At 33.9% G+C, this 24,771-nt stretch overlaps 3 protein-coding genes across 3 annotated transcripts in view; 2 read left to right on the top strand and 1 right to left on the bottom strand.

Annotated features, from left to right (window-relative positions):
* Positions 1-4,466: 4,466 nt before the first annotated feature.
* LOC131946846 (ankyrin repeat domain-containing protein 29-like) lies at positions 4,467-5,285 on the bottom strand. Its single transcript, XM_059307818.1, has one exon. The coding sequence runs from the start codon at positions 5,283-5,285 to the stop codon at positions 4,467-4,469; it is 819 nt and encodes a 272-aa protein (XP_059163801.1).
* Positions 5,286-7,319: 2,034 nt separating this feature from the next.
* Positions 7,320-9,201, top strand: LOC131946836 (mitogen-activated protein kinase kinase kinase 2-like). The gene is made up of 4 exons (XM_059307808.1): positions 7,320-7,434; positions 7,523-7,652; positions 7,839-8,013; positions 8,677-9,201. The coding sequence occupies exons 1-4, from the start codon at positions 7,417-7,419 to the stop codon at positions 8,936-8,938; spliced, it is 585 nt and encodes a 194-aa protein (XP_059163791.1). The 5' UTR covers positions 7,320-7,416; the 3' UTR covers positions 8,939-9,201.
* Positions 9,202-13,432: 4,231 nt separating this feature from the next.
* LOC131946845 (dual specificity protein kinase shkB) overlaps positions 13,433-24,771 on the top strand; it is a 44,083-nt gene continuing 32,744 nt past the window's right edge. Inside the window, exons 1-2 of the mRNA XM_059307817.1 lie at positions 13,433-13,457; positions 13,641-13,678. Coding sequence (XP_059163800.1) covers positions 13,433-13,457; positions 13,641-13,678 — 63 coding nt within the window. The remainder of the gene's footprint in view (positions 13,458-13,640; positions 13,679-24,771) is intronic.

Here is a 24,771-nt window from a genome sequence, read left to right as displayed (position 1 = left end):
CGTTATGTTTAGCGCCAAAAACGTAATAAACGGTGGACTAGTATAATCATTGACTAAAATTGGGGCTTCAACAGTAGAGCACGTATGGACACTTGGAGTTTCCCAACGTCCATCGAGCACACGGAGTCGGTATATTAGGAATTTTTTCATTCTTCTTGTTTGTTATTGTTTTAAATACTTGCAGGATGACATTTAGGCCAGCCAGCTCTCAGATTAGAATCCTCAGATTCGTGTTAGGGACGTAAATACATCTAAGTCTAAGTAAATAACTCTCATCACTCATACTATTTTGCTACCTTACCAAACAAGGGCACGTCACTTCACACTTTCAATCAACCAGTGTATCTTTTGTGTTCATTTTTTAAAATTAATGGTTGCATAACCTTTAACTTCACGTTACATTTGAAAGTACTGCTTTTTTAAATACTAGAGTAGACTAAGTTTATCATTGCAAGTTAACATCTCTTCTCAGAATCTAATTGATGTTAATGTTTAATAGGTTATTAAAAACATGGAGTTTAAAGAAAAATTCACATCAATGACTGCAACACTTCTGCTATTGCTTATAGAAGACGATTCTGCCACAGACACGGAGGCAATAAGTAATGACTTAAACTGTTTTGTGTAACTTGTTAAATTCTAATTGTGTCACTAAATATCATTGGCTTGAATTAGTTAAATATGGTGTTAAAAATAGGCTCATGATATTCTCAGAACACATATCTGCCTAGCAGTTTATATTCTTATTATCCTTAAACTAAACATTAAAAAATAAGTAATAACATATTTGTATAAGTTAAGTTTTTGACTTCAACTTGAAGCGGTACCTTATTAATCACATTCATTTTTCACAGGTATAATGTACTAATTTAGGAAATAAATAAGAATATATAAAAGTCAGTAAATATGTATAGACCAATGAATTACAATTTTTGAATTCAATAGTTAACCATCATGTGTACAAATAAAGTTTAGATTTAAATTGATAAAAATTAAATAAGTAAAGGCTTAGAAGAAACTCAACAATGACATAAAGTACTATAATTTCAAAATGTTGTCATACTTTAACCATTGAAACTAACAAGATCGTGTATGGTTTAATAATCTTTATGTAGTAATTTTTCTATGACTATTTCCTATAATTTTATATGCATTTGCAGTCTGTGTGATATCTTTATATACTAGTTAAAAATTAATAATGATTTTTTATTTTTACATTGTAATTAATATTATAAAAGTATTTAAGCTTTAAACTATGTCAAATTTTATGTCACATTGACAATGAGACTTGACCTACATGTTAAGTGTAAAACAAACTGAGGGCTAGATTTTATTTGCGATCTCCCAATAGTAACGAATGGATAAGCATGCGAAAAGCAAAAGTATATATTAATTTAATGAACTGTTTGCAATAACTGAATAGTTATTAATCGGCGTTTTAATTAATATAAATAAGCTATGCATACTCTTTAAGAACGTGTCTCAATACCAATTTTTCAAAACAATTTCTTTTTGTTTGTGTATCCATTAATTATGTTACAACAGGGAAATCAAAACGTCGTCTTAAAGAATATGTATTGCAAGATGTTACAAAAAAAGGAGAGGAGCAAAAAATTTATTCACGATCCGAGCTGCTTCAAGGGCTGGCTAAAATCTTAGAACAAAATGACGATGAGTTGAATGAGGTAATCATAATTGTTTATTTCTACTTTGAGCTAAGGCTCATTTAGGAAGACATTTTATGTTTGTTATAAAATTTGCTCACCTATCGGTTGATGAATTTTAAAGATATTATCGTTTTCCTCATGTTTTGATGACAAATGTATCTGTGCAGATGCTACCACGGGTTTCAAACCTAAAAGAAATACTAACACACGATGATCGTGACGAGCAAATATTTACTACACAATGTTTGAGAGAACTAAGTAGGAATCGAGAAGCAAGTCTCCAAATTATTACAGACGATGAATTAAATGCAACGTTAGCAAAATTAGTGATCTGCAATGATGGGGATCTATCAGCTAACGTCCATTCAATATTCTGGAGAGCTGGTCGAACAACTGGTATCTTACCTACAAAAACAGGTTAACATTTTAATCTGAATATACGTGTTGATTTTAGCCTTTACAAGTATGCATATTACAATAAGCTTACAAGTAAAACTGTTAAACAAATACATGGACTTCTAATATATATTTTTTTTCTACTTTCTCGTGTGCAGAGTATAGAGTGTGTATTATAATCTGCACAAAGTCACAGGACATTTCAAGTTTTTACCGATTAACACATCATCATAGTCGGAGTATAGGGGACTTATTTTAAGCGGGCGAAAATTCTAAATCCAGATGTATAAAATATTCACGTTTTACGCGTCATCGAGTCGGAAAAAAATTAATTTTGCAATCTTGTCTGTTTGTCTGTGTCAACGTGAGTCTGTGAACACGATAATTTGATTGCCGTTACAGCTAGGTTGATGAAAATTAATATATAAATATTATATCAAAATTGGAGTTATGTATTATATATTCAGCAATTTCCGATACCGGAAGAAAAACCTATTCTACTTTTGGTTTTTCAAAAGCCTATAACGTGAGCACTGTTTCTTATAGTTAGACGAATGTCACATATAAGTATAATATCTAATTATCTGTTTTCTGTCAAATTTTAAGTAATGTCCTGTGGTACGTAACGCTATTTCCTATTTCTAAAAACGCTATTTTCGCTATTCACTATGTGCGTAATTAATTTTTCTACAAGATGATTATATTCTATTTTAAAAATTTTAATATAAAAAACTTGATTATTTGTCCATATCCCGAGTTCCCATCCCCGTAGTATAAAATAAGAATATTCGAAAAAGTTTACGGGAGATCTTAATTAGTTATTAATTACTTTTAGATGTTTTTTCTGATGAGTTCCCGAAGCAATTTGAAATTAAAGAAACCTCACTTGCGGTAGGAGGCTTTGGTAGCGTCCATCTTGTTGTGGATAGAGAACGACCGCAAGAAGAAAGATTTGTTGCTAAGAAAACGTATGCAGACCCAAAGAATCAAAAGAAGTGGATGGTAAGTGCAGGCATGTTTTTACATGTTCGACCCTCGATAAGTAAAACGTAATTTGTTTAACAATAATGAAGATACACCGCGTTAATATCTGTAAGATATTTGATTAGAATCTCTACAGATTTATCGTTTCCACGTTTTGAGGCGATCCGTAATGCATCATAGCCACGTGTATCTATGCGATTGATGTCTGCCCCACTTTTCAGCAGAATATTTACGATTTTGTCATGTCCATTTTGAGAAGCCAACATTAAAGCATCCATTCCATTATGTTCTGCATTGTGGATTCCGGGACGAGAATGTAGAAGAAGTTTCACCACTTTATAATGGCCATTTTGTGAAGCAATCATCAATGCATTTCCCATATTTAGTGTGGCGACTATTAATGGATCATCCGCATTATTTTGGCGTTGTCTTATTTGGGCACCACTTTTAAGTAGAATATCCACTACTTTATGATGCCCATATTTACAGGCTAATTGCAACTAGTCACTTCCTTGTAGGTGGATATAATTTACGTTCGCTTCATTTTGTATTAAATTTTGGACAACATATTCATGTCCATTTTGACTTGCAATTATTAATGCCGAAGCTAATTTGTGTTCAATTTCATTTATTTGTTCCTTATTTCTAAGAACTACATGCACCACTTGATCCTGTCCACACTGAGAGGCTAAATACAATGCGTTCACCGCTTCTTCCCCCTTATGGTTTATATCAGCTTTATTCCTTAGTATAAGATCTACTACTTTATCGTTTCCATTTTGTGCGACGAACATTAATGCATTCCATCTATTTTGTTGCGTTCTGTTTATTTCTGCTCCATGCTTAAGTAAAATATCTACGACGTTTTCATGGCCTACCTCAGAAGCAATCATTAGGGCATCGCTTCCGTCTATAAGTATTCGGTTTATATCTGCTCCACTTTTAAGTAGAAGATCAACTACTGTGGAATGTCCATTTAAAGATGCATACATTAATGCATCCCGTCCAAGGTGGTCGATATGGTAAATGTCAACGTGACATTTTAGCAGACACTCTACTACATTACTGTGACCATTTTGAGAGGCGATCATTACAGCATCAACTCCATTAATATGACTTTGTCTAATTTGTGCTCCACTTTCAAGTAGCATACCTACTATTTTATCATATCCGTATTTCGAAGCAACCACCAAAGCATCCCATCCATTTTTATCAACTCTGTTCACATCTGCTCCATTTAAAGTAGATTACTTACAATGGCATCATGTCCGTTATCAGATGCAATCATTATTGCATCCCAGCCGTCTAAATTAATTGGATTAATGTCCGCTTTATTTTCAAATAAAATATTTAACACTTTATTGTGACCACATTGTGACGCAAACATCAATGCGGTCCATCCATATTCACTTTCTTGATTTATTTCCGATCCATTTTAAGTAGAATTTTAACCACTTTATCGTAGCCATTCTGTGAGGCCAACATTAAAGCACTCCATCCATGTTGATCCTCGTGATTTGCGCTTGCTCCTTGTTTAATTAGAATTTCTACCACTTTATCGTGTCCAGCTTCAGACGCTGTCATTAAGGCATAATTTAACTTCATAGTGCTTTGGTTTTTGTTTTCGTTATATTCTGGTCGACTGCCGACATCTGTCTCATGGCCATAGTGTGCGGAAGATGTAATATTATTTGTTCCATATTTATTAAAACTATTTCCGTCTCTATCATTTCTAAGTAGAATATCTACTACTTCATAATGACCAGCATGCGAAGCAATCGTTAGTGCATCTATTCCGTAATTATTGATTCTGTACAAATCTGCTTTGCTTTCGAGTAGAATATTTACAACATTTTGATTTCCATTTTGTGAGGCATACATCAAAGCATCCCACCCTTCGTTGTCGATGTGACTAATATCAGATCCATTTTGTAGTAAGAGCGCTACTACTTTGTCTTGTCCATTTTGTGATGCAATCATTAATGCATCCCACCCATTTTGCTCAACTATGAAAATATCCGCTCCATTTTTCAGCAAAACATCAACGACTTGTGTATGTCCATTCAGAGAGGCCAGCATTAGTGCATTGACCCCCTCTTGTTCGACGTAATTTACATCAGCTCCAATTTTTAGTAAGAGCTCTACCACTTTATCATGTCCATTTTGTGAGGCCAGCATCATAGCATTAATTCCTTCTTGTTCAATGTGATGTATGTTTGCTCCATATTTTAATAGCATCTCTACTATTGTGTCATGCCCGTGTTGTGCAGCAATCATTAAAGCAGTGATTCCGTTTTCATTCGTTTTGTTTACATGAATGTTAATTTCGTTTTTAGTGGTAGTTCTACAATTGTATCTTGTCCATTTTCAGAAGCTTTTATTAAGGCTTCCCAAACATTTCCCTCAATTTTGTTTATTTCTGTGCATTTTAATTCAGATACCATCATTGGCACACTAAATTATATTATAAAAACTGCTCTTTTAAAAGTAACTCACATATATTGTCCTATACAATCTAGTAAAATATTCTTAATGTGTTTGCATAAATGTACTGTTTTGCTGATGAAACTTCTTTTACTAAATCAATATGTTTATTGTTTCGTTTACATGAAAATAAAAGTAGATACGCTGATTAATCAATCAAAGAGTCAAAATACAATTGTACGACATTGCTAAGCTAAAATATGCGTACAGTTATTAAATACAACCAAACTACTTAATTTTAAATATTAATATTTTATAAAGCTGACATTACTATGTTCAATGTGGAATAGTAAGTGCAGTCGTTTAAGGCATCTACATCTTTTCCAGTCTAGCCCAAGACATTTGGGGCATATAATGATTAGCATACATCCGGCAACCTTTACTTGATGGTTGACTATGGGACGTCCTACAGACACGATCCTGGGATCCGTAGTTTCGACCACACTCGTACGCCGGGGTCAATAAACATATGAACTCTACTCCATCTGCTTCATATGTTTTGGCAACAAACGGGAAAAGTTTATGTCGATGTAGTGTTTAAATCGACAGTACAATTAACGAAAATGTAACTCACCAACGCAGTGAATTGAGGAGATTTGCGATGAAATGACAATAAACTGTTGCTTAATAAATAATATTATTTATTGAATTAGTCAATCATATTTCACGTTATTTCAAGCCAGATACAGGAGACCACTAGTCCCTAATCTGCATGCAATCTAAAGCAACCATTTACGTCCGTAGTTATATGTATAAAACTTTTATATTTGACTAGCGTACCCGCCCCCCGCGCGTTGCCTCGGGGATAGAAGAAAGTCTGACGAAATATATTAGAAGGATATCACCAATGCAGTACCAATCATATGTTCTTAGACGCGTGTCCTTCTTTTCTAAAACTGTGTTCTTTAAATGTAAACAATGCCTGCGCTTGGATAATAATTATAGGGACACGGGTTTTCCTACACTAACGCATGAAAACCTTGAGTGTACATTAATCACTTACCGAAATAATGAGGTAGAACACACTTCGGTGACCACACATGTGTCAGGGACGTAGAGGGGCGCTCTTCCCGATTACACTACCGCATAGGCGCAGCGTAAGGCCCCTGGCTCCTTAAAACTAACAGGCGCCATCGTGCTCATAGGATAACCCAGCGTGCCAATAGCATCCTGTAAACAATGATGCAGATTTCGTCATTCGCTAAAGTGACACAAAAGAACAGGATTTTTTTCTTTAACACGTAAAAAAATTATTTGACGTGCTTTAAACATCAGTGTGACTGATGCAATATGCTAGCGTTACTAATGGTCTATTATTAGGTGCTCGATCTCAATTTCTGACTGGATATATATATATATATATATATATAAATATATATATATATATATATATATATATATATATATATATATATATATATATATATATATATATATATATATATATATATATATATATATATATATATATATATATATATGTGTGTGTGTGTGTGTGTGTGTTTGTGTGTGTGTGTTTGCGTGTATGTGTGAGGTCAATTGGGGTAGTTATAAGCCCACCGCCCACCCATACATTTGCTCCTGATATGCCCAATCTGTGTTGGGTTATGAACGGGAGAAGATCCCGAAACAGTTACTTATCCTTTTTTTACTGTTAGATTGGACACACGCTTTTAGGAATTTTATAGATGATGTTTATTTCTGAAACGTCTAAGCAAAAAAAGAAAATATAACATGTATTCTAAAAACAATGTGTGTCGTACACATGTATTTCACTTTTCAGGAAACGAGCAAGCAAGAAGCAAGAATTCTTTTAAAGACAAAACATAAAAGGATAGTTCAATTTCACGGTTTTCAAATTAAAGATGATGAACTTTTTATCTTCATGGAGTACCTTAAACATGTAACTTACTTGTTAATAACTTTAAATGTATTATTTCCCTTAGTAGTTTCATGTTTTTATTATTATTAACTATTAAACTTGTATCTAGGGTACTCTTACGTCATTCATATCGAAACGAGGAAGTTTAAATGAGACATTGACACGTCATTTCACCATTCAAATTTTGGAAGGTGTGGAATACCTGCATCATAACAATATTTTACATAGAGACATAAAAGGTAGGCGTTCAAATTACTGATTATCATTAATAATCCACCAACGAAAATCGCACTATTTTTAATACATTTCAAAATAGTAGTATAAGCATGTTATTAATTAACTTTTCATTACACCTGGTTCGATGTAAATATGTTACCTGGTGTAAACTAATTTAACATTGGTTTCTTATATTCTATATCCCATAGGTAACAACATTCTAATGCACGACGACTGGAATATTAAGATAACTGACTTCGGGCTCTCTGAAATTGTTGATGAAAATGGAATAAAAGCAGACACTGGAACAATACGATACATGGCACCCGAATTGATCAACACAGCCGGAAAGATTTTAAAATATACCAGCCGAGCAGATATTTGGTAGCTGACAGTATAATATTATTTAGTTTTCAAATAATTATCATAAAACCTTTATTAAAATATTTGAAATACCTTAAATTGTGTTAAAACGTATATAGAAGGAACATTGTTTTCAAATGTTTTCGGTCATTTTTTCCTCGGCATGCAACTCGTAGGAATGCAACCCCTCCAGCTTCACTCTCTACTAAGCTCCCAGGACAGAGACTCTATTGATGGCTATCTCATTCCAATTTAGTTATTTTTTAAATAGTATATATAGGACAACATTATTAAAAAAAGTGAATTAGCAGTTTATTTTATCACTGAATCAGCGTCAAACTTTAAGTAGAAACTCAATCACCTTGGCCTAGTTACAGACCAAATGCAAAAACGTCTTTACTAACCATGAATTTAGCTTATTCAATTTAAATAACGTATGTACAACGCCTGTAAATGTCCACTAACATAGATTAAAAAGAAAATGCAATGTTTATTGATTGTATCTGTTTTATTAATCATTCAGCATATAAGCGCGTGGGTTCAGTACTAAAATGCCTAAAATACTTTTTACTTTGCTAACACTATGCATTTATAGAAGACAAAACATTTAAATGAAGATGTTTAACAACCTAATCATTAACATGAATAATTTTGATTCTATTGAGTATTGTATTTTCTTTACAGGAGTGTAGGCTGCACTGTTGTAGAAATGTTGACGGGCAAACCACCAAACAATTCTTTGCTTGATGTACAGATTGCGTTCAGAATAAAGAACGGAGATCCTCTACTATTCCAACTTCCTGCATCATCTTCAGATCTTTTAAAAGCATTTTTGGACAGGATTTTTCAACAAGAAGCTAGACTGAGACCGACAGCCTATTGGCTGCTACACAACGATCCTTTTATTGTTGTAGAAAATACATGTGCTGTTGAAATGGTTACATAAATTTATTTTACATTTCTAACATCAATTAAATGCGCTGGAGTAGGATGCTAGAGATCGTGGTTTTATTTTTTGATATTGCTTTGTTGTTTGTGCTTCACAATGATATACTGAAGTGGTATTTTATTTTATTTCTAGTTTCTATAAATGCTAAAATACTAAATATCTTGAGTACTGTTTAAGCTATCTGGCAACATTTCATACATAGATGTGTCATCCTTTTTTCTGGTTTGTGAGTGATTCCTAATCCATGTCAGCAATATGATGGAAGGATTCTCGTCAACTCGGTCGCCTCCGTTAAATATATATATATATATATGTATATATATATATATATATATATATATATATATATATATATATATATATATATATAATGTATACGAACTGTATTCTTGTTAAATGAAGCTATAGTATTTCTTAAATAGCTTTTTCCTTCAGAATTGTTTGCATAATAAAGAAGTATATTGTTCAGTATTATTATGCCATTCATGCCCAACACAACGGACGTAAAATAAAGAAAAACATTGATTGTTTGTATAGTGTGAATGTAGTGACGATTAGATCGATTACAATTTTTTTTCCCAATTTCCATTTTGATCGGATTGACTGCTCTTTTAATTACAAACTTTGAATTCTATAGACGTATAAGTAATTCGTTATTCTATTTTACAAAAAAAAATCAATTTCTCATAATTGCAATTATTAATTATGACCACGAACTGGATCATTAATAAACAACGCATGTAGTTAACTTACGAGTAACTGTATATAAGAAATACCAAAGTACATGCAGATTTAACATAAAAATGTATTGTCTGTAAAAATTAATAATATGGATAATAACTGATTTTTTTCTAAAATTTACTTTTATCAATAGCTGAATTCATGCGATGTTTTTGTAGTCAGTTGTTCTTGGTATTTAAGGTGCGATAGAATTAAATATTATACCTTATTATTATTATTCATGTTAAAAACACTTTATATACATATTTTTTTATTAATGATTATTAATTAGAAACATTACATATCTTTATCATTAACTTTATTCCCATGCCTATATTTAGTTCGTTCTACATTGCCTGTTATCATCTCTCCGTTACTTTTTAGCGCAATTTCCATACTGGAATTGCGATTATTAACTCGTCATTTCTGGATGTGTGGATGTGTGGATCTGTGAAAGCAGCTTCAAGTCGTATCTCCTCCTCAACGAAGCAATATCGAGGACTAGTTCCAAAGCAAATATGTTAAGCAAGTTCCGAGGATGATTGTGGGCCAAAAACAATCCCGGAATTCCTTCCTGGATTTCCCGGAAAAGCAAAAAAACCTCGAAAACATGCAGTTTTTTGCCCATATCTCGGCAACCAGACCACTTAGCGCCTTGAAACATTTACCAATCGATTCCTGCCATAATTTAGAACAATATTGCCGAGAAAGTTTTCAAAAATATCCTTTCGTTCGGTCACAAAATTTTTTAAAAAATTACATTATACATAATACACTACAGTACTATATAGCAATATAGAGAGCGCGACAACTAAATACCCCCTACACGTCCGCATATTTTTTTAAATCTCGTAAATAAATATGTTTTCTATTACCCCCTACACGTCCGCATATTTTTTAAATCTCGTTAATAAATATTTTTTCTATTTCGTTTTTAATTATTAAAACTACTTGTCTTGCATTATTTATTTGCTGAATATATGATTTATCTCGATTTAAAATTGTTATGGATAACATAAGGAAATTGTGCTTAAATTGTCACTAGACTTTTTATTAACTTGTTTTTTAATTGAGAGCTAAAATAAAAATTGAGTTTTAGTTTAATGAGGAAAAGAGTTGAATTTTTAATCATGCAGAGAGAATCATATTTTTCTTACTAATACAACTTATTCTGTTTTTTTCACAAGCGTCAAGGTGTCACAGGTCATCGATAACTATAACACTGGCATTTATGTACGTTATGTTGTTGGAAGACAATTTATAGTGACATTAGATTTACATGTTCATTTTTTATAACAAATTTGACTTATACGAACCTTAATTTTTCTCTAAAGCTAATTATTGCACACTTAATCACATATCAGAACGCAATACTAACAACGTTTATCAGCTCTACATGAAAATTATATTAAATTGTCAAATGTTTGATTTTGTTTTTATTAATCGGATAACGTCAAGCTCTTCATAATTATACTTGCATTTCACCAGTGTGCTAACTTCAACATATTGCAAAAAAGTATTATACAATAGAAAAAAAATAGTCCAGTTGTTTAAAGCTCATGGTCGTTCGCTCGAAAATTCACGAGTTCGAACCGCATGGCAGATGAGGTTTACAATCTGGGGACACCCATACCCCAAAGAGAGACAACTCCAAAAGCAAACTACGCATGTCTAGTAGTTTGTTCTTGTTATGACAAAAGCTATGAATGGACTTAATTGTGTTGGGGATATCTTCCAAAACTAGAATGAAGAAGAAGAAACAAGTATCCTTTATAGTTACAAACTTAATATTTACGAAGTAATTACTTGAATTTTCGTAATATTTTTTGTAATTATTTGTCAAATAAAGCCTATCGAGCGATTGTTTCAATTGTATCGTATTTAGATTAGACCGTGCAGAGTTCAAAGTGCATGCATATTCTATTTTTGTTTTTATACTATTATGCAGGCATATTTTTAATTATTCGAATGACTGAATAAAGATTAACCCTGTCTATAATGAATGTATAACTTCAATCGCCCAACACACATCAACTGCTTTTTTTATGGCGTACACGATACTTAAAGTTCTGCCGGTTTTTTCGACAAGAAATAAAGAAAATTTCCGGAATGAATAGTAAATTAAACTTTAACCTATATTTTAGACTGTGAGTCTAACGGTAATTTTAGAAATCTAATAATAGTAGGCCGAATAATATAAATGACTGAATGGTAGACACATTGTAAATAGCTGCCGGTGATATGACAAGGTCAGATGACTACTGAAGCGTGGGTCAGCAGTTAAAGATAAGTAGCGCTTGAGGAATGATGTGGAGAGTTAAAATGTAGAACATGTTAGAGTTGGTCATTGGAGTGTTTAGGGAGAAGTGTTAGTTGCATTAGAAAGAATTAGTAGAAGTCGAGTGTTAGTTGTAAATAGATTGATGTGTGAAAAAAGACCGTTATAGTTTTACCTTGAATTGGATTTTTAGTGTTTGTTTCTATCACTAAACTGAGCCAGACTACATTTTAAAGAAGACGATAACACGGTACGATGTCCGGACTGAATGTGTATTACCGTTTGCATTACGATATACAATAGAGATACATACATAACACCTCAAATTCCTTACCTCACACTACCTCATTTATTTCTCTTTAACTATAGCCCAAAGGTCTTGGTTCGGACTGGTGGGTATATGACTTAAGTTGTAGAAAGAACAGTGGGCTGGGCATGGTGCAGGTCACACTTTTCCTTCACAAGCCGAGGTAAACAATCATGCATTTTACTTTATCTGCCCTGTAGATCGTTAGGTCTAAAGAGGAACTTTACTTTTACTATATGACATATTCTTACGTTGTTATCATTTTACTTACTTATAACAGATAGTAGTGAGTTGGACTTAAAAGAGTCAATAGTCATACATGTAAAAAAAGTGTATCTATTCGGACCCGGTCCGAAAAGCCACGTTATAGCCTCGGCCCCTATTCAGACCAAACAACAAATTTGTTAAGATTTAGTTATACAATTATTCTTTATAAGGTGAAGAATATATATTTTCTGTTGTTGTTTTTTTTTTCTTGTAATTCTAAATGATATCTTGAGATCTTGCTTTAAATATCCGATATAATTCCTGACAAATGTCACAGCGAGCAGGTCATACTTTTACTTCACAAGCTGAGGTATATTTTTTTAATTTAATATATTATTATGATTATAATATAGTATTATCACATTGAAGTTTCTCTAATTAGCTTTCACGTAAATCACTTAAGGAGCTTAAATAACAATTTCTAGCTATCTAGCTTGTTGATCTAAGGTTTTAGTTGGGTAGATCTTTTAAAGCTAACCATTATGCAGGAGTTTATTTTTAAATTGTACATTAAGTGTGATTGTTAATTCCAATTAACCTATGATAATTTTTAAAATATGCTTACAATTTAAAGGCCTATTAAACTATGACATATATAAGTTTGCTGAATGTTATGTGAAATTAAAAAAAAATATTTTTTTAACTCAAAATATCAAAGATCAACCTGATGATCAATGTGTAGGTACAGATGTGAATAAATATTCTCCTTCAAAGAAATCTATTGCCATGTTTTTAAGATCAGTTTGGATAATTTGTAATAGTACAATTATTACGTTGTAATTGATCAACAGGAAACAACCTTGATAATTTTGATGAACGCAACAGCATGGACAGTGAATTGGACAAATCACAATATTTTACAGATTATTTCTGTTTATCTGCCTAATATGTAGAAAAATATGTTACAAATAAAACAAAAATGGCATCAATGGAACTGGTCAATGGTTTGGTGAGGAAGAAGTCCCTGTGTTAAAACATTATTTAGTTTGTATTTTTTATGGCACAATAGTGATGGTTGGGTTTGATATGACAGATGAAGGAAAAGTATGTGGTTTTATCTTTGTCAAAATGTAGCAGCAATAGAAACTATTCCAGTAATAATATATTTGCTTTATTTACCTGTGCAGGTACACATGAAGTACAAGAGAATGTCTTGAAGGTTAAGGTGAGATAGATCTACACATACATAGTATAAACTGCAAAAAAAATCCAGGCCATAAAATGTTTGTACCTGCGAATAAGTTTAGTGTTGATTGCTTGCCATCTGGTTTCCATGACAACAACTTGTATCACGTCACAAAAGCTCTGGCTGACCTAACTGTCAGGATAGCCGTTAAGTTCATCAGTCCAGACAGACCAGAGTTTTTACCAGGCACTAAAGATCCATATCCTTGCTACAAAAGCAGGGGACTCAACACCCTCAGGACAGGCACTGGGAGGGTGTGGGAAGGGACCAAGTACACAGAGGGAACAGACGAGTGGCCAAGTTGTCGATGTGGGTAGGGTGCATGTGGTATTCATTACGGAGTGGTGTCTACAAGTTACATATCCCAGTCTGTTGGAGTAGTGTCTAGGAGTTGTGATATTAGTTGAATAAATATTTGTCTGTAGGATTGTCATACATCCTTTGTCTCTTTAATGGAATAGAATGGGTAGTGTTACGGTCTGTGTATCTAGCGGTTGGCATTGATGTTAGGGAGGGGAGAAGGGGAAAGGGGTTGCGGGCGAAGGGAAGGGGAAGGGTGAATAGTGATAAAAATAACTCACCCAGCCCCTTAATCAATAAAAATGATTGATTTGTACTTTAGAGTGATTAGACTGAATGATATGTATGCTAACGTCATATCATATTTAGATTTTACGTCATTATTTTGGTGAACTTTAAATGTAGACATTTTAAACGGTGTGTCATTTGACACGACGTACTATAACGTTGTTGTTTTTTAAAACTTGCATTTTATAATCTTAAGCAAATTTTTACTAAGGTGATCAAAAATTAAGATGACAATGTAAGATATAGAAAAACAAAATACATTGAGTGGTAAAAAAAAAATTGTCATTAGACGTAATGTATTATGTATAAGTAAACTTTCTTAAAAATTAAAGAAGTTCAAGTCAAAAAGAAGTTTGATGAAAACTGTAATACTAAAGCGAACATGGGAAGGTAATCTGCTGCAAGACTAAGATATATATTCGTCTTCCTTCTAGGTTCATTGCCTTTTTTGGTTGAGGTTAAACATCGCCATGTTTTCAAATATCGCGATGTACGTCACGTTCTCTCCCCTCTTACCTAGTAATCGCTTCCTCTACCTATTGTTTACAACACGCTTACAAAGAAAAAATATCCCACCCCTCTACTTGAGACATAAAATACAAAAGTGTATTGTACCTTGTCGTCACAGGAAACAAAAACGGTGGCGTCTAATGTTGTTAACCCTTGTCTTCCTAAATTATTTTTTAACTTGTTAAAGAAATTGATTGATTAGTTAAGGATTCTGACGCGAATTTTTTCACAAGGGACGATACTCGTGTCTGTAGACAAGGCTGTTCTAATTTTAGAACAGTTGTCTTTCCTCTCGTTTCTCTATTAGGGAAGACCTATGGGGAAGACACGCGACACTTCTTTTAAAATGTAAACAAAAACCCCGCTGCGAAAATGACAATGGCATGGTGACACCTTTTGGAAAACACGCTTTCATGTAAATAAAATAAGGGTCGCTTTTGTTGTCGCCATGATAATGTATACCTATAAGTTCTCTCCGCCTTTACCGAGCTAGTATGAATTTCGCGCGCGAAAGTGTATCATGTCAACACCTGGGCAACAAGTCATAGTCAAAAAGGCCTAATTCATTACAGATCTATAGGAAATCCCTCTTTACACGTACTTACGTTAGGGGGAGTAAACTCATTTGAATAAAAAAACGTATTAAAATATATAGAGTTATAGAACCTTAAAGTTAACAGATGATGAAAAAAAAAAAAAAAAAAAAAAAATTCAAAATAAAATTAAAATCCACCTCCCCACCCACCTCACTTAGGTTATGGAATCTTTTACTATATATCCTTTACTCCTACTCCTGTCCCCCTTCACCGATCTGCTCACCCCTTCACCTACGTGCTCACCCTTCAATCACCTGTTCACACCGTCACCCGCCTGCTTACACCCCTCATCCATGTTACTATAAGCGACTATGTATTGAACATTTGTTAAATTTATCTGGCTCAGGGTGGTCAAATGATGGTCAGATCAAAAGAAAATCGGAACGGTTATAAAAAAACTTAATTACTTTTCCAGATTTGTAAAAACATGTCTACCCCGCATACCTCACGTACCAACGCACCAAGTCGCCCTGTCGCCCATTAAAAAAAAAAAAACACGAACCTACCGAGACTTCGTTTCGTCTCAAAGCCTGATTTAACGGTGGTTGAAAGAAAATTCCAACCCTTAAATATATTTTGTATTCGCTGACCCTCGCTATAGGCGAATAGTTACAACAAGGTCGTGAAAGGCTCAGCCTAATTACAGCACCAGCTGTTGCCAGCGAACCCACATAAATCGCCGATGCGTGACCAAATTTAATTAGGTGGACCATCATACTGATGGTCAGTGGGTGCGATCAATACATTCCCATTAAAAACGGTCGGGAGGTGCCTCTAATTACAGCACCAGCTGTTACCTGCTGGCTTCGCAGAGCTGACATATCGATCGGGGAAAAATCAATTAAAGTGGTAACATCTGTTCGCACACTTAACGGTGGCTTTGCGGTAGCGCATTCGATTAAACGCGGGACCCCTACGGTGTTCGCTTCCGTGAACCCGACATAAATCGGTGATGCATAACAAGATTTAATTAGGTGTGATGGCCCAGCGGCTGCGATCAATATAATACCCATAAATCACTACGCAGCGCGTGTCAACAAGGGAAAGTTTCGTGGATCGATAAGTAACACATGTTGCACTGCTGGTTAATGGATGTTATACAAAGACTGTTCTAGTACATGCTAGTGTTAGTCTTTTATTTAAAACATACATACATTCAAATAAACAAACCAACAAATTAAACAACAAAGAAAAGAAATATATCAAATAAATAAATTTAACAAAGTAATCAAAATCAAATTAAACAATTTAAATCAAACAAATAAGCAAATTACGTAACTCGTTAATAAAAATTAAACTAATTATAAAATAAAATTTAAAAATTTAAAAATTTAAAAAATTAAAATCAAATTACGTAACTCGTTAATAAAAATTACAAAACAAAGTAATTAAATTAAACAACAAGTAAACAAACAAATTAAACAATTAAAAAAGTAAACAAATAATCAAATTACGTAACTCGTTAATAAAAATTAATTAAAATTTTAAAAATTCATTAAAACTAATTAAAAAACTCATTAAAATTACGTAACTAGGTCAATGATTACGTCACAAGGTCACTAATTACGTCACAAGGTCGATGGTTACGTCACAAGGTCACCAAAAGGTGACCCATCCTTCACTCCTCCGCCAACGCCAGTTGGCGTAGTATTTTACTATATGTCGTTGTCCCTTCACCCTTCGCTCCTCACCATCCCGATGCGCCAGGCTGGGAGTATTTTACTATATGTCATTGTCCCGCCTCACCATCCTGCTCCCGAGTATTTTACTATATGTCATTGCTCCTCACCCTGCGCTCCTCCGCCAAGAATACGACCCAAAAGGGACCTAATATACTACTATCATATGTATTGGTGTATCTAAAAATATAATTAAAAAAAAACCCAACAATTGTCATCTCACAGTCGTGGCGGACGTAGCCACTAATGTACAACAAGCAAGTTTTAATGTGTGCATTACATTCTTCCTTTCAATAATCACAAGCACAAACCATATTTTAAAAATAATCTATTTCATAACAATTATAAATCCCTTAAAATGATTTAATTAATAATATTTTTAACAATCTAATTTAATGAAGCTAATTTAGATCACTGTAGGCCTTATATTTTTAAAATAGATTTCCGAAAAATTATAAAAATAAATAGAGACATTTTAAAATGATTTAGATGCTCTCAACTTAAAAATGAAACCCATTCACTAGCCTTCAACACGTTGCTCGTGTTATTTCGTTCTTGTATCGGGCTGACCTGGTATCGAAATTTCAAAGTACGTAGATAATACATAAATAGCACAAAATTATACACAATTATTGTGATGCGTTAAACGCTGCTAAAGTAATTAAACAGGTGCTCATTTTAAAAATGCATAAAATAACTGCCTGTGGCTAGTATGAAAAATATTTAAAGTATATCATTTGCAAAAATCAATGTAACAGCAATTCAAACATAAAATTGCGATCTCTCCTATGTAGAGTATTTCATAGTCATAAAAAAAAGAGTTGTCAGATAAAATTTGTGATGAGCATTTTGTTCTAAACATAATAAATATTATTAGTTTTTTCTTTCATTTTTTTTTTTACTTTCAGATACAATACTATTAATTTTATTAATAATTTATAAAATTAATCTTAAATTAAATGTAATACAGGCGCTTAATTAAAGTGGTACGTATAAGTACCGTCGGTTGATAACGGGTTTTAATGTAATGGTTGATAGTTGTATTTAATATAAAATGGTTGGTAATGTTTGTATTTCAGAGTTCTTTTTTTGTTGTATGTTGGTGCTTGTGTTTTAGTATAATGATTGTTGATTATCTAACAATGATTAATTGGCTGTGTTTAAACGAGATGATACACAGTTTTCAAGCACGTGATTAGCTTTATCTACATCATCTACATCATCTACATCATCTACATCATCTACATCATCTACATCATCTACATCATCTACATCATCTACATTATCTACATTACTTACATCATCTACATCTAATATTGCTCGTGCTTAACACAAGTGGGGCAGATGAAGAATTCATCTGTTAAGATTCTTCTGAACAATACTTCCGCATATTGCTGAATAAAAACATTTTAAGTAATTAACGATATCGTTGTTCTCCATAACACTCAGACCAACTCATGAAATACAACAGGTGAACAATTAACCCGCATGGATGCAATGTATTATAACCGTATTTCAAAAATTCGAATGAATTGTCTAACTGAAATTGAAGTCGACTTGATCAATATAATTTTATGTCGGCTAAATGTTGTAGTAATGTATCATTTGTTAGTGCCCGCTTTAATATGTTTTTATATTCGACACTAATAAATAGCATGTTTTAATGTATCGTACTGCAAATGTTGATATAAAAATCAACTTAACCAAAAGACTTTGAGCAATACACTTAAACTCTTGATATAGTTAAAACACTTTAGCCCGACACAGACCAAAGTCTACAGTTTTTGGTAGGAATGTACTTGACCGATTTTTGATTGAGTTGTGACTTAGCTACGGGTTGTATGGCTAGCGGTTATCATTTCACAGCGATACCACACCAATATTTACATACATTACATCAAACATTCCTTAACATGCCTTTAAATAATCATATGTGTGAGTTTATGGCTGTCAAAAGTGTGTTAAGAATATCAAGTTTTTATATTTAACGCAAAATACATTTATGAATATGCATGAAATTATTCATTCTTTTCAAACCCCATTTCTAAATATGTTTTTTTCGACATGGGAATTGACAACAAATGAAGTAGGAGTTTGCTATGAATAAGTAAAATGTGTGGATGCTGGTATATAAAGGGACAGCAAAACGAGAAACACATTCATCCAATATAGTTTAGACCAGGACATAATTCACACGGTATATTTCACCACACCGACAGTGAGTAATAACAGCCTGCGTTGTTAAATACATACTAGAATGCTATTAAACTTATTGTGTTTTTCTGGCTAAGTACAACATAGACTTCTAGGAGAGTTGGAAATAGAAGCAGTTTCCGAAAAAAAACATCTGTGGCGGCATTAAGTTAACCCTTTCAGGACCAAGGGACACCGGTGTCCCAAATTTTCAAATTATCACCAAATGAAATTGGAATAACATAGAGCTGTTGAATTTGCTTTAAAACATTTATTACATGATAGAATTAATATAAATAAATTTGCTTTCAGTATATATGAGATAGTTTTGTTGTCATAATTATGGGAACTTTGCATTTTTAGACCACTCGCAAAGCTACATTTTACATTTTTATATAAAAAATACAAACTGTAACAGAAATAAATTACTGGCGGTTTTTTAAAGGATTACTATTTAGGTATTATATTTACATTTGTTTTTCCTAATAGCTTTGCTCGTTTGTTTTTTTTAAAGTATTTTTTTTTTTTGCTTGGGACATATATGTCCCTACGGTCCGGAAGGGAGCTAACTTTTTTTACAATGCTGCTCAGCATGAGTTTTGGCATTAGAATACAAATAGTTGCAAAGCTTTTATTTACTATAACTGAACAAAATGCTGCGCAAATACTGTTTATTTACAATAAAGACGATGAAAACAACTTGCTTCTTTATGAAAAAGATGTGAATTTTCTGTAGAAATATCCCGACAAAGTAAGTGTAGAAGCTATAATCGAACGACTTGTTCAAGTCTCAGAGCAGATTGTTAACACTACGATAAGGCCTACACCTTATTCTAGTCATTCTGTTTTGCAAACATTGCATACATCGTCAATGTAACATTCTATAGTGACTAATATTTGTGAACATGCCGCGCTGTCATTTCGTAAAATACATGTTACCTTGTATGAGATTTTTAGAACACCGCGCACAAAAAATATACGATGTACACTAGAATTCTCCCCTCAAAGGGAGCGTTAATAGTTACAATTACCCCTCCGACATCCCCCAACCCGATATTACAACATCCGAGCAATTACCCCTCATCCAGTTATGGATAAGTTAGTTAGGACTAGGGTTAGGTTAGGGTTAGGGCTAGTTTTAGAGTTAAATGTTGATTTAGAGTTGGAGTTAGGGGTTTTGTTAGGGTTAGCTATAGGCTTGGGGTTAAGATCAGGGGTCATCAGCATCGGTGGGGGGGGGGAGAGGGGAATTGGACGGGGTGGTAATGTCCTAGACCCGAAGCTGACACATATCATTATCATCAATAGAACTAGACTTGCCCAAAACATGAACAACCAAACGTTTTTGTGATAATTGAAAAAGGAGAATGGAGCAAGATATTATTTTCAACTAGAGGCTTGTGAAAACACAGTTTCCAATAAAAGTTATTGACTATGGTTATAGGAATTTGACAATAGATGTTGATTGAAATGAAGATCCTAATGATTTTAGGCAATTAAATCCATGTTTCATACATTGATAATTTGTTTTCAAGATAATGATATGGATTCAAAAAGCCATTGATACCTATATTTGTCAAGAATTCAACGCTGGCTACAATGCCAAACCAAGCTTGAATATAGGCAAATGATAGCGAGAGCTCAGATTTAGGGATTACATCATAGAGATATCACCTCAAGGCCTGTTCGTAGAGGCAAGAATTTCACTTCAACCCCACCAGAAGTTGATAATTCAAAGGAAGAGAAACGCAGGAGTTACGCACAGTGTGTAACAGAAAAGATTGAGTACAGAGCGGACAATATGTATTATATCTGCCATTATCGTGTATTTTATATAACATAGCTCCATTCATAGATGACTATACACTCATAAAGGACATAAATGTGTTCTCAATACTGATATTTTCAATTTCTAATGTACCAGAACAACTAACACACGTTAGATCACTTTTAGAATAAACATATTGACATAACTCACAACATAACCTGTTTTCGATAATTTTCCTTTGATGACCGTAGGGACACATAAGTCCCATGCTGTATCTCAAAAACTATTTAAGATAGCGGAAAACCGTTAACATTTTTAAAATATACGTGTCATTTTACTACTAAATAAGTGAACAGATATTTAAAAATTATGCCTGTAACCCTTGTGGTCCTGAAAGGGTTAACAGTAAAAAAAAATAATAATGATGATTACCTTCAAAATATAACCAAAACCGTAACCGTAACCGTAACCGTAACCGTAACCGTAACCGTAACCGTAACCGTAACCGTAACCGTAACCGTAACCGTAACCGTAACCGTAACCGTAACCGTAACCGCAACCGTAACCGCAACCGTAACCGCAACCGTAACCGTAACCGTAACCGTAACCGTAACCGTAACCGTAACCGTAACCGTAACCGTAACCGTAACCGTAACCGTAACCGTAACCGTAACCGTAACCGTAACCGTAACCGTAACCGTAACCGTAACCGTAACCGTAACCGTAACCGTAACCGTAACCGTAACCGTAACCGTAACCGTAACCGTAACCGTAACCGTAACCGTAACCGTAACCGTAACCGTAACCGTAACCGTAACCGTAACCGTAACCGTAACCGTAACCGTAACCGTAACCGTAACCGTAACCGTAACCGTAACCGTAACCGTAACCGTAACCGTAACCGTAACCGTAACCGTAACCGTAACCGTAACCGTAACCGTAACCGTAACCGTAACCGTAACCGTAACCGTAATCGTAACCGTAACCGTAGCCGTAACCGTAACCGTAGCCGTAGCCATAGCCATAACCATAACCATAACCATAGCCACAACCGTAATCTATTTCTTTTTTATATAATATTTACATATATGCAATGTATTTACGCATTCAAGTGTAACGACAAGTAAAGAATGACGTCAGTTTGTCTGAATTCATTACTCCATCATCATCTTGAAACACTCCAAACACTTTAAGACTCTCGTAAAGTTGAGCGTCATACTTGTAGACTTTTGTTTTGAGTTAACTTGAATAATAAACTCGCCTTAAATATAGGTCTATAATGTTTGCCTGATTTAACATATTCTGTACTTTTATACTCTGATATGCTTTACAAAAATAGTCTTTAATGATACAACATTGATTTCTTATTGTGTAAATATTTTCATTTTTATCTGTCTTTCGTTCCGATAGTCTTATTTTTCTAATCGTACATAACGGGATATCATTTTAAGCCGATTTTCCTTCAAATGTAGAAATACCAGGCTGCTATAAATTGTTGATGATTTTACCATGCATGATATGAGTCGTATAATAATTGGTCTATTTCTCCTGTAGAAGATTGTTTACAGCCATGAAACCAAATTGGGGAAAGTCGACCCCCCCCCCCCGCCACCCTCACCTTCTGATTATGTCACACCACTTGTATCGGTTAATTATACTTGCCACTCCCTGTCTGTACAAGGGGTCTAAATTTTATGTTTAGTTTAAGCAGCTCAGATTTTAACATTTAAAATAGCACTTCAGTTGTTTGTTTGTACACATATTTTAATTTCCGGACAATCGTGTGGTCTAAATGTCTGCTTAAAATACTAAGCTATTGTAACTTTCTGCCGCGCGGGCCGTGTAAGGAAAGATAACTCGAGAGCCTCTTCACTTAAGGACTTTTTTGTTCCCACGTTTTCTTTAACTTGCTTTCGCGTCTGTTTTTCCATCAAATCTTGCGATCGAAATATCGGGCACTTCCCAAGTAGCTAGCGCGCTGACATTTTCAGGGAAGCTTTGTTTCCGATGACAATACAATACTCAATTATTATTATTACTAAATTGATCCATGGAAAAATGTTATTGATCATTTTATACTCCTATTGATTTGTACAAAAAAGGGACATAACCTAGTAATTGTAATTTGATAAAAACAAGGTTCGGTACTTTCCCTCTTTTGGCTTACTGAAAACAAATGAAAAAAAAATCATGAAGGAGCGAGCACGCGATTGGCTGAGTAGTGGTCACGCGGTGTTTGTGTACAAACCTATGCAAATCTGACTGATGCGGAAGAAGAATGTTGATGGTCGAATGGTTTGCTCGCGAGGGCAAAATGGTGAAAGAAACGGCAACACAGAAGATACGTCGATTGGAAAAGGCACGCAAGAAGTATCAGGAGAAGCGCAATGCAGGATACAGATTGGAAAATCCTCCTAAACGACCAAAAATTTTGGAAGAAGGTGAGTATCAAAAGAAGCTTGAAAAAGATCGAAACCGAAAATCTGCTGCTTTAGCGATGGAGACAGAACAAGAAAGGATCTCTCGTCTTGCTACGCAGAAAGAACGAACTGCTGCTGCGCTTGCGATTGAGACCGAAGAAGAAAGGGTCTCTCGCCAAGCAAAAGACAGAAAGCGTCATGCTACTGCTCGTCAAGACAAAGAAAGGCATGAAGCAGAATTGCAACGTCGACGCACTGCTTACGCCCAACGTTCGGCAGCAATGAAAACATTTTTCGACACGATAAACACTTTTTGCAATATAACTTGTGATATTTGTCATAAGCAGTGCTATCCTAATCAAGCGACAAAATATCACATGCTTGCTTCTAAGGGATACCTTCCCCTGAGCTTGCGCAAAAGACTATGCTAGAAGTTTGTCACCGATAAGTCCCTTTTATCTTTGTGTTCGTCCTTTGTGAGTGTTTGTCTTCGTTTACCCAAAAAAAGTGAATGCGAGAAGATAAAATCGATAGCAAGATTTGAATGCAAACAAACAGACAAAGACTAAAAAGTAGAAAATAATTATCATAATTTTTTTTTTTAAAAACCCACGTTTTCTGATTGAACTAAAAGGTAGAAAATAAATGCTATACATCGCAATAATGCAAGCGATCACTTTACTATAAGCGATCGCAAACTGCGTGCGCATTATGACAAAAAATGAAAAACGTGGGGCGCCGTGATTTTCTTACAGTTTCTAATACTTCAGTTTGCCATTCTAAAAATAACCATTTAGATGCATTGGAATTTTTAAAAATCCTCAATGTGCGTTACTACACGTTGAACAATATTAGTGACCATGCAAATATATAACTAAATAGCTAAAAATCCGACACATTTAAAATAACATAGACTACCAATACGTGTTCGAAACATTAAAACCAAATCATACACATTATATTATATACATTATTAGTCAACAGAACACCATCTTAAATGCACACACTGATTAAAAGACTTAAATGATTCCGTTAAAAATCTAGCTATTCAATGGTCATCTTGTTTTTTTTTTTAAAGTAATTTGAATTAGTTTGAGCGATAAAATTGCATATATTTCATAGCGTATGTCTTGATGAGTAGATCTATAGATCTATATCTAAATCAAATTAAAATGAAGTAGTTCATTTCTTTATATTCTAAAATCGGATGATTCACACATAAAAAGAAAATTTAAGTTGGCTTTGTGAGTCTAGAACCCATACAATGCGTATGGTATCAAGTACACTATCATCTCAGCTATTTAAGCACCTTATGAGT

This window comes from Physella acuta, unplaced genomic scaffold (genome assembly GCF_028476545.2).
Source record: "Physella acuta isolate Inbredline_101_S28 unplaced genomic scaffold, ASM2847654v3 ptg000572l, whole genome shotgun sequence".
Lineage (NCBI taxonomy): Eukaryota > Metazoa > Mollusca > Gastropoda > Physidae > Physella > Physella acuta.
This window is presented reverse-complemented; position numbering and strand designations above follow the sequence as displayed.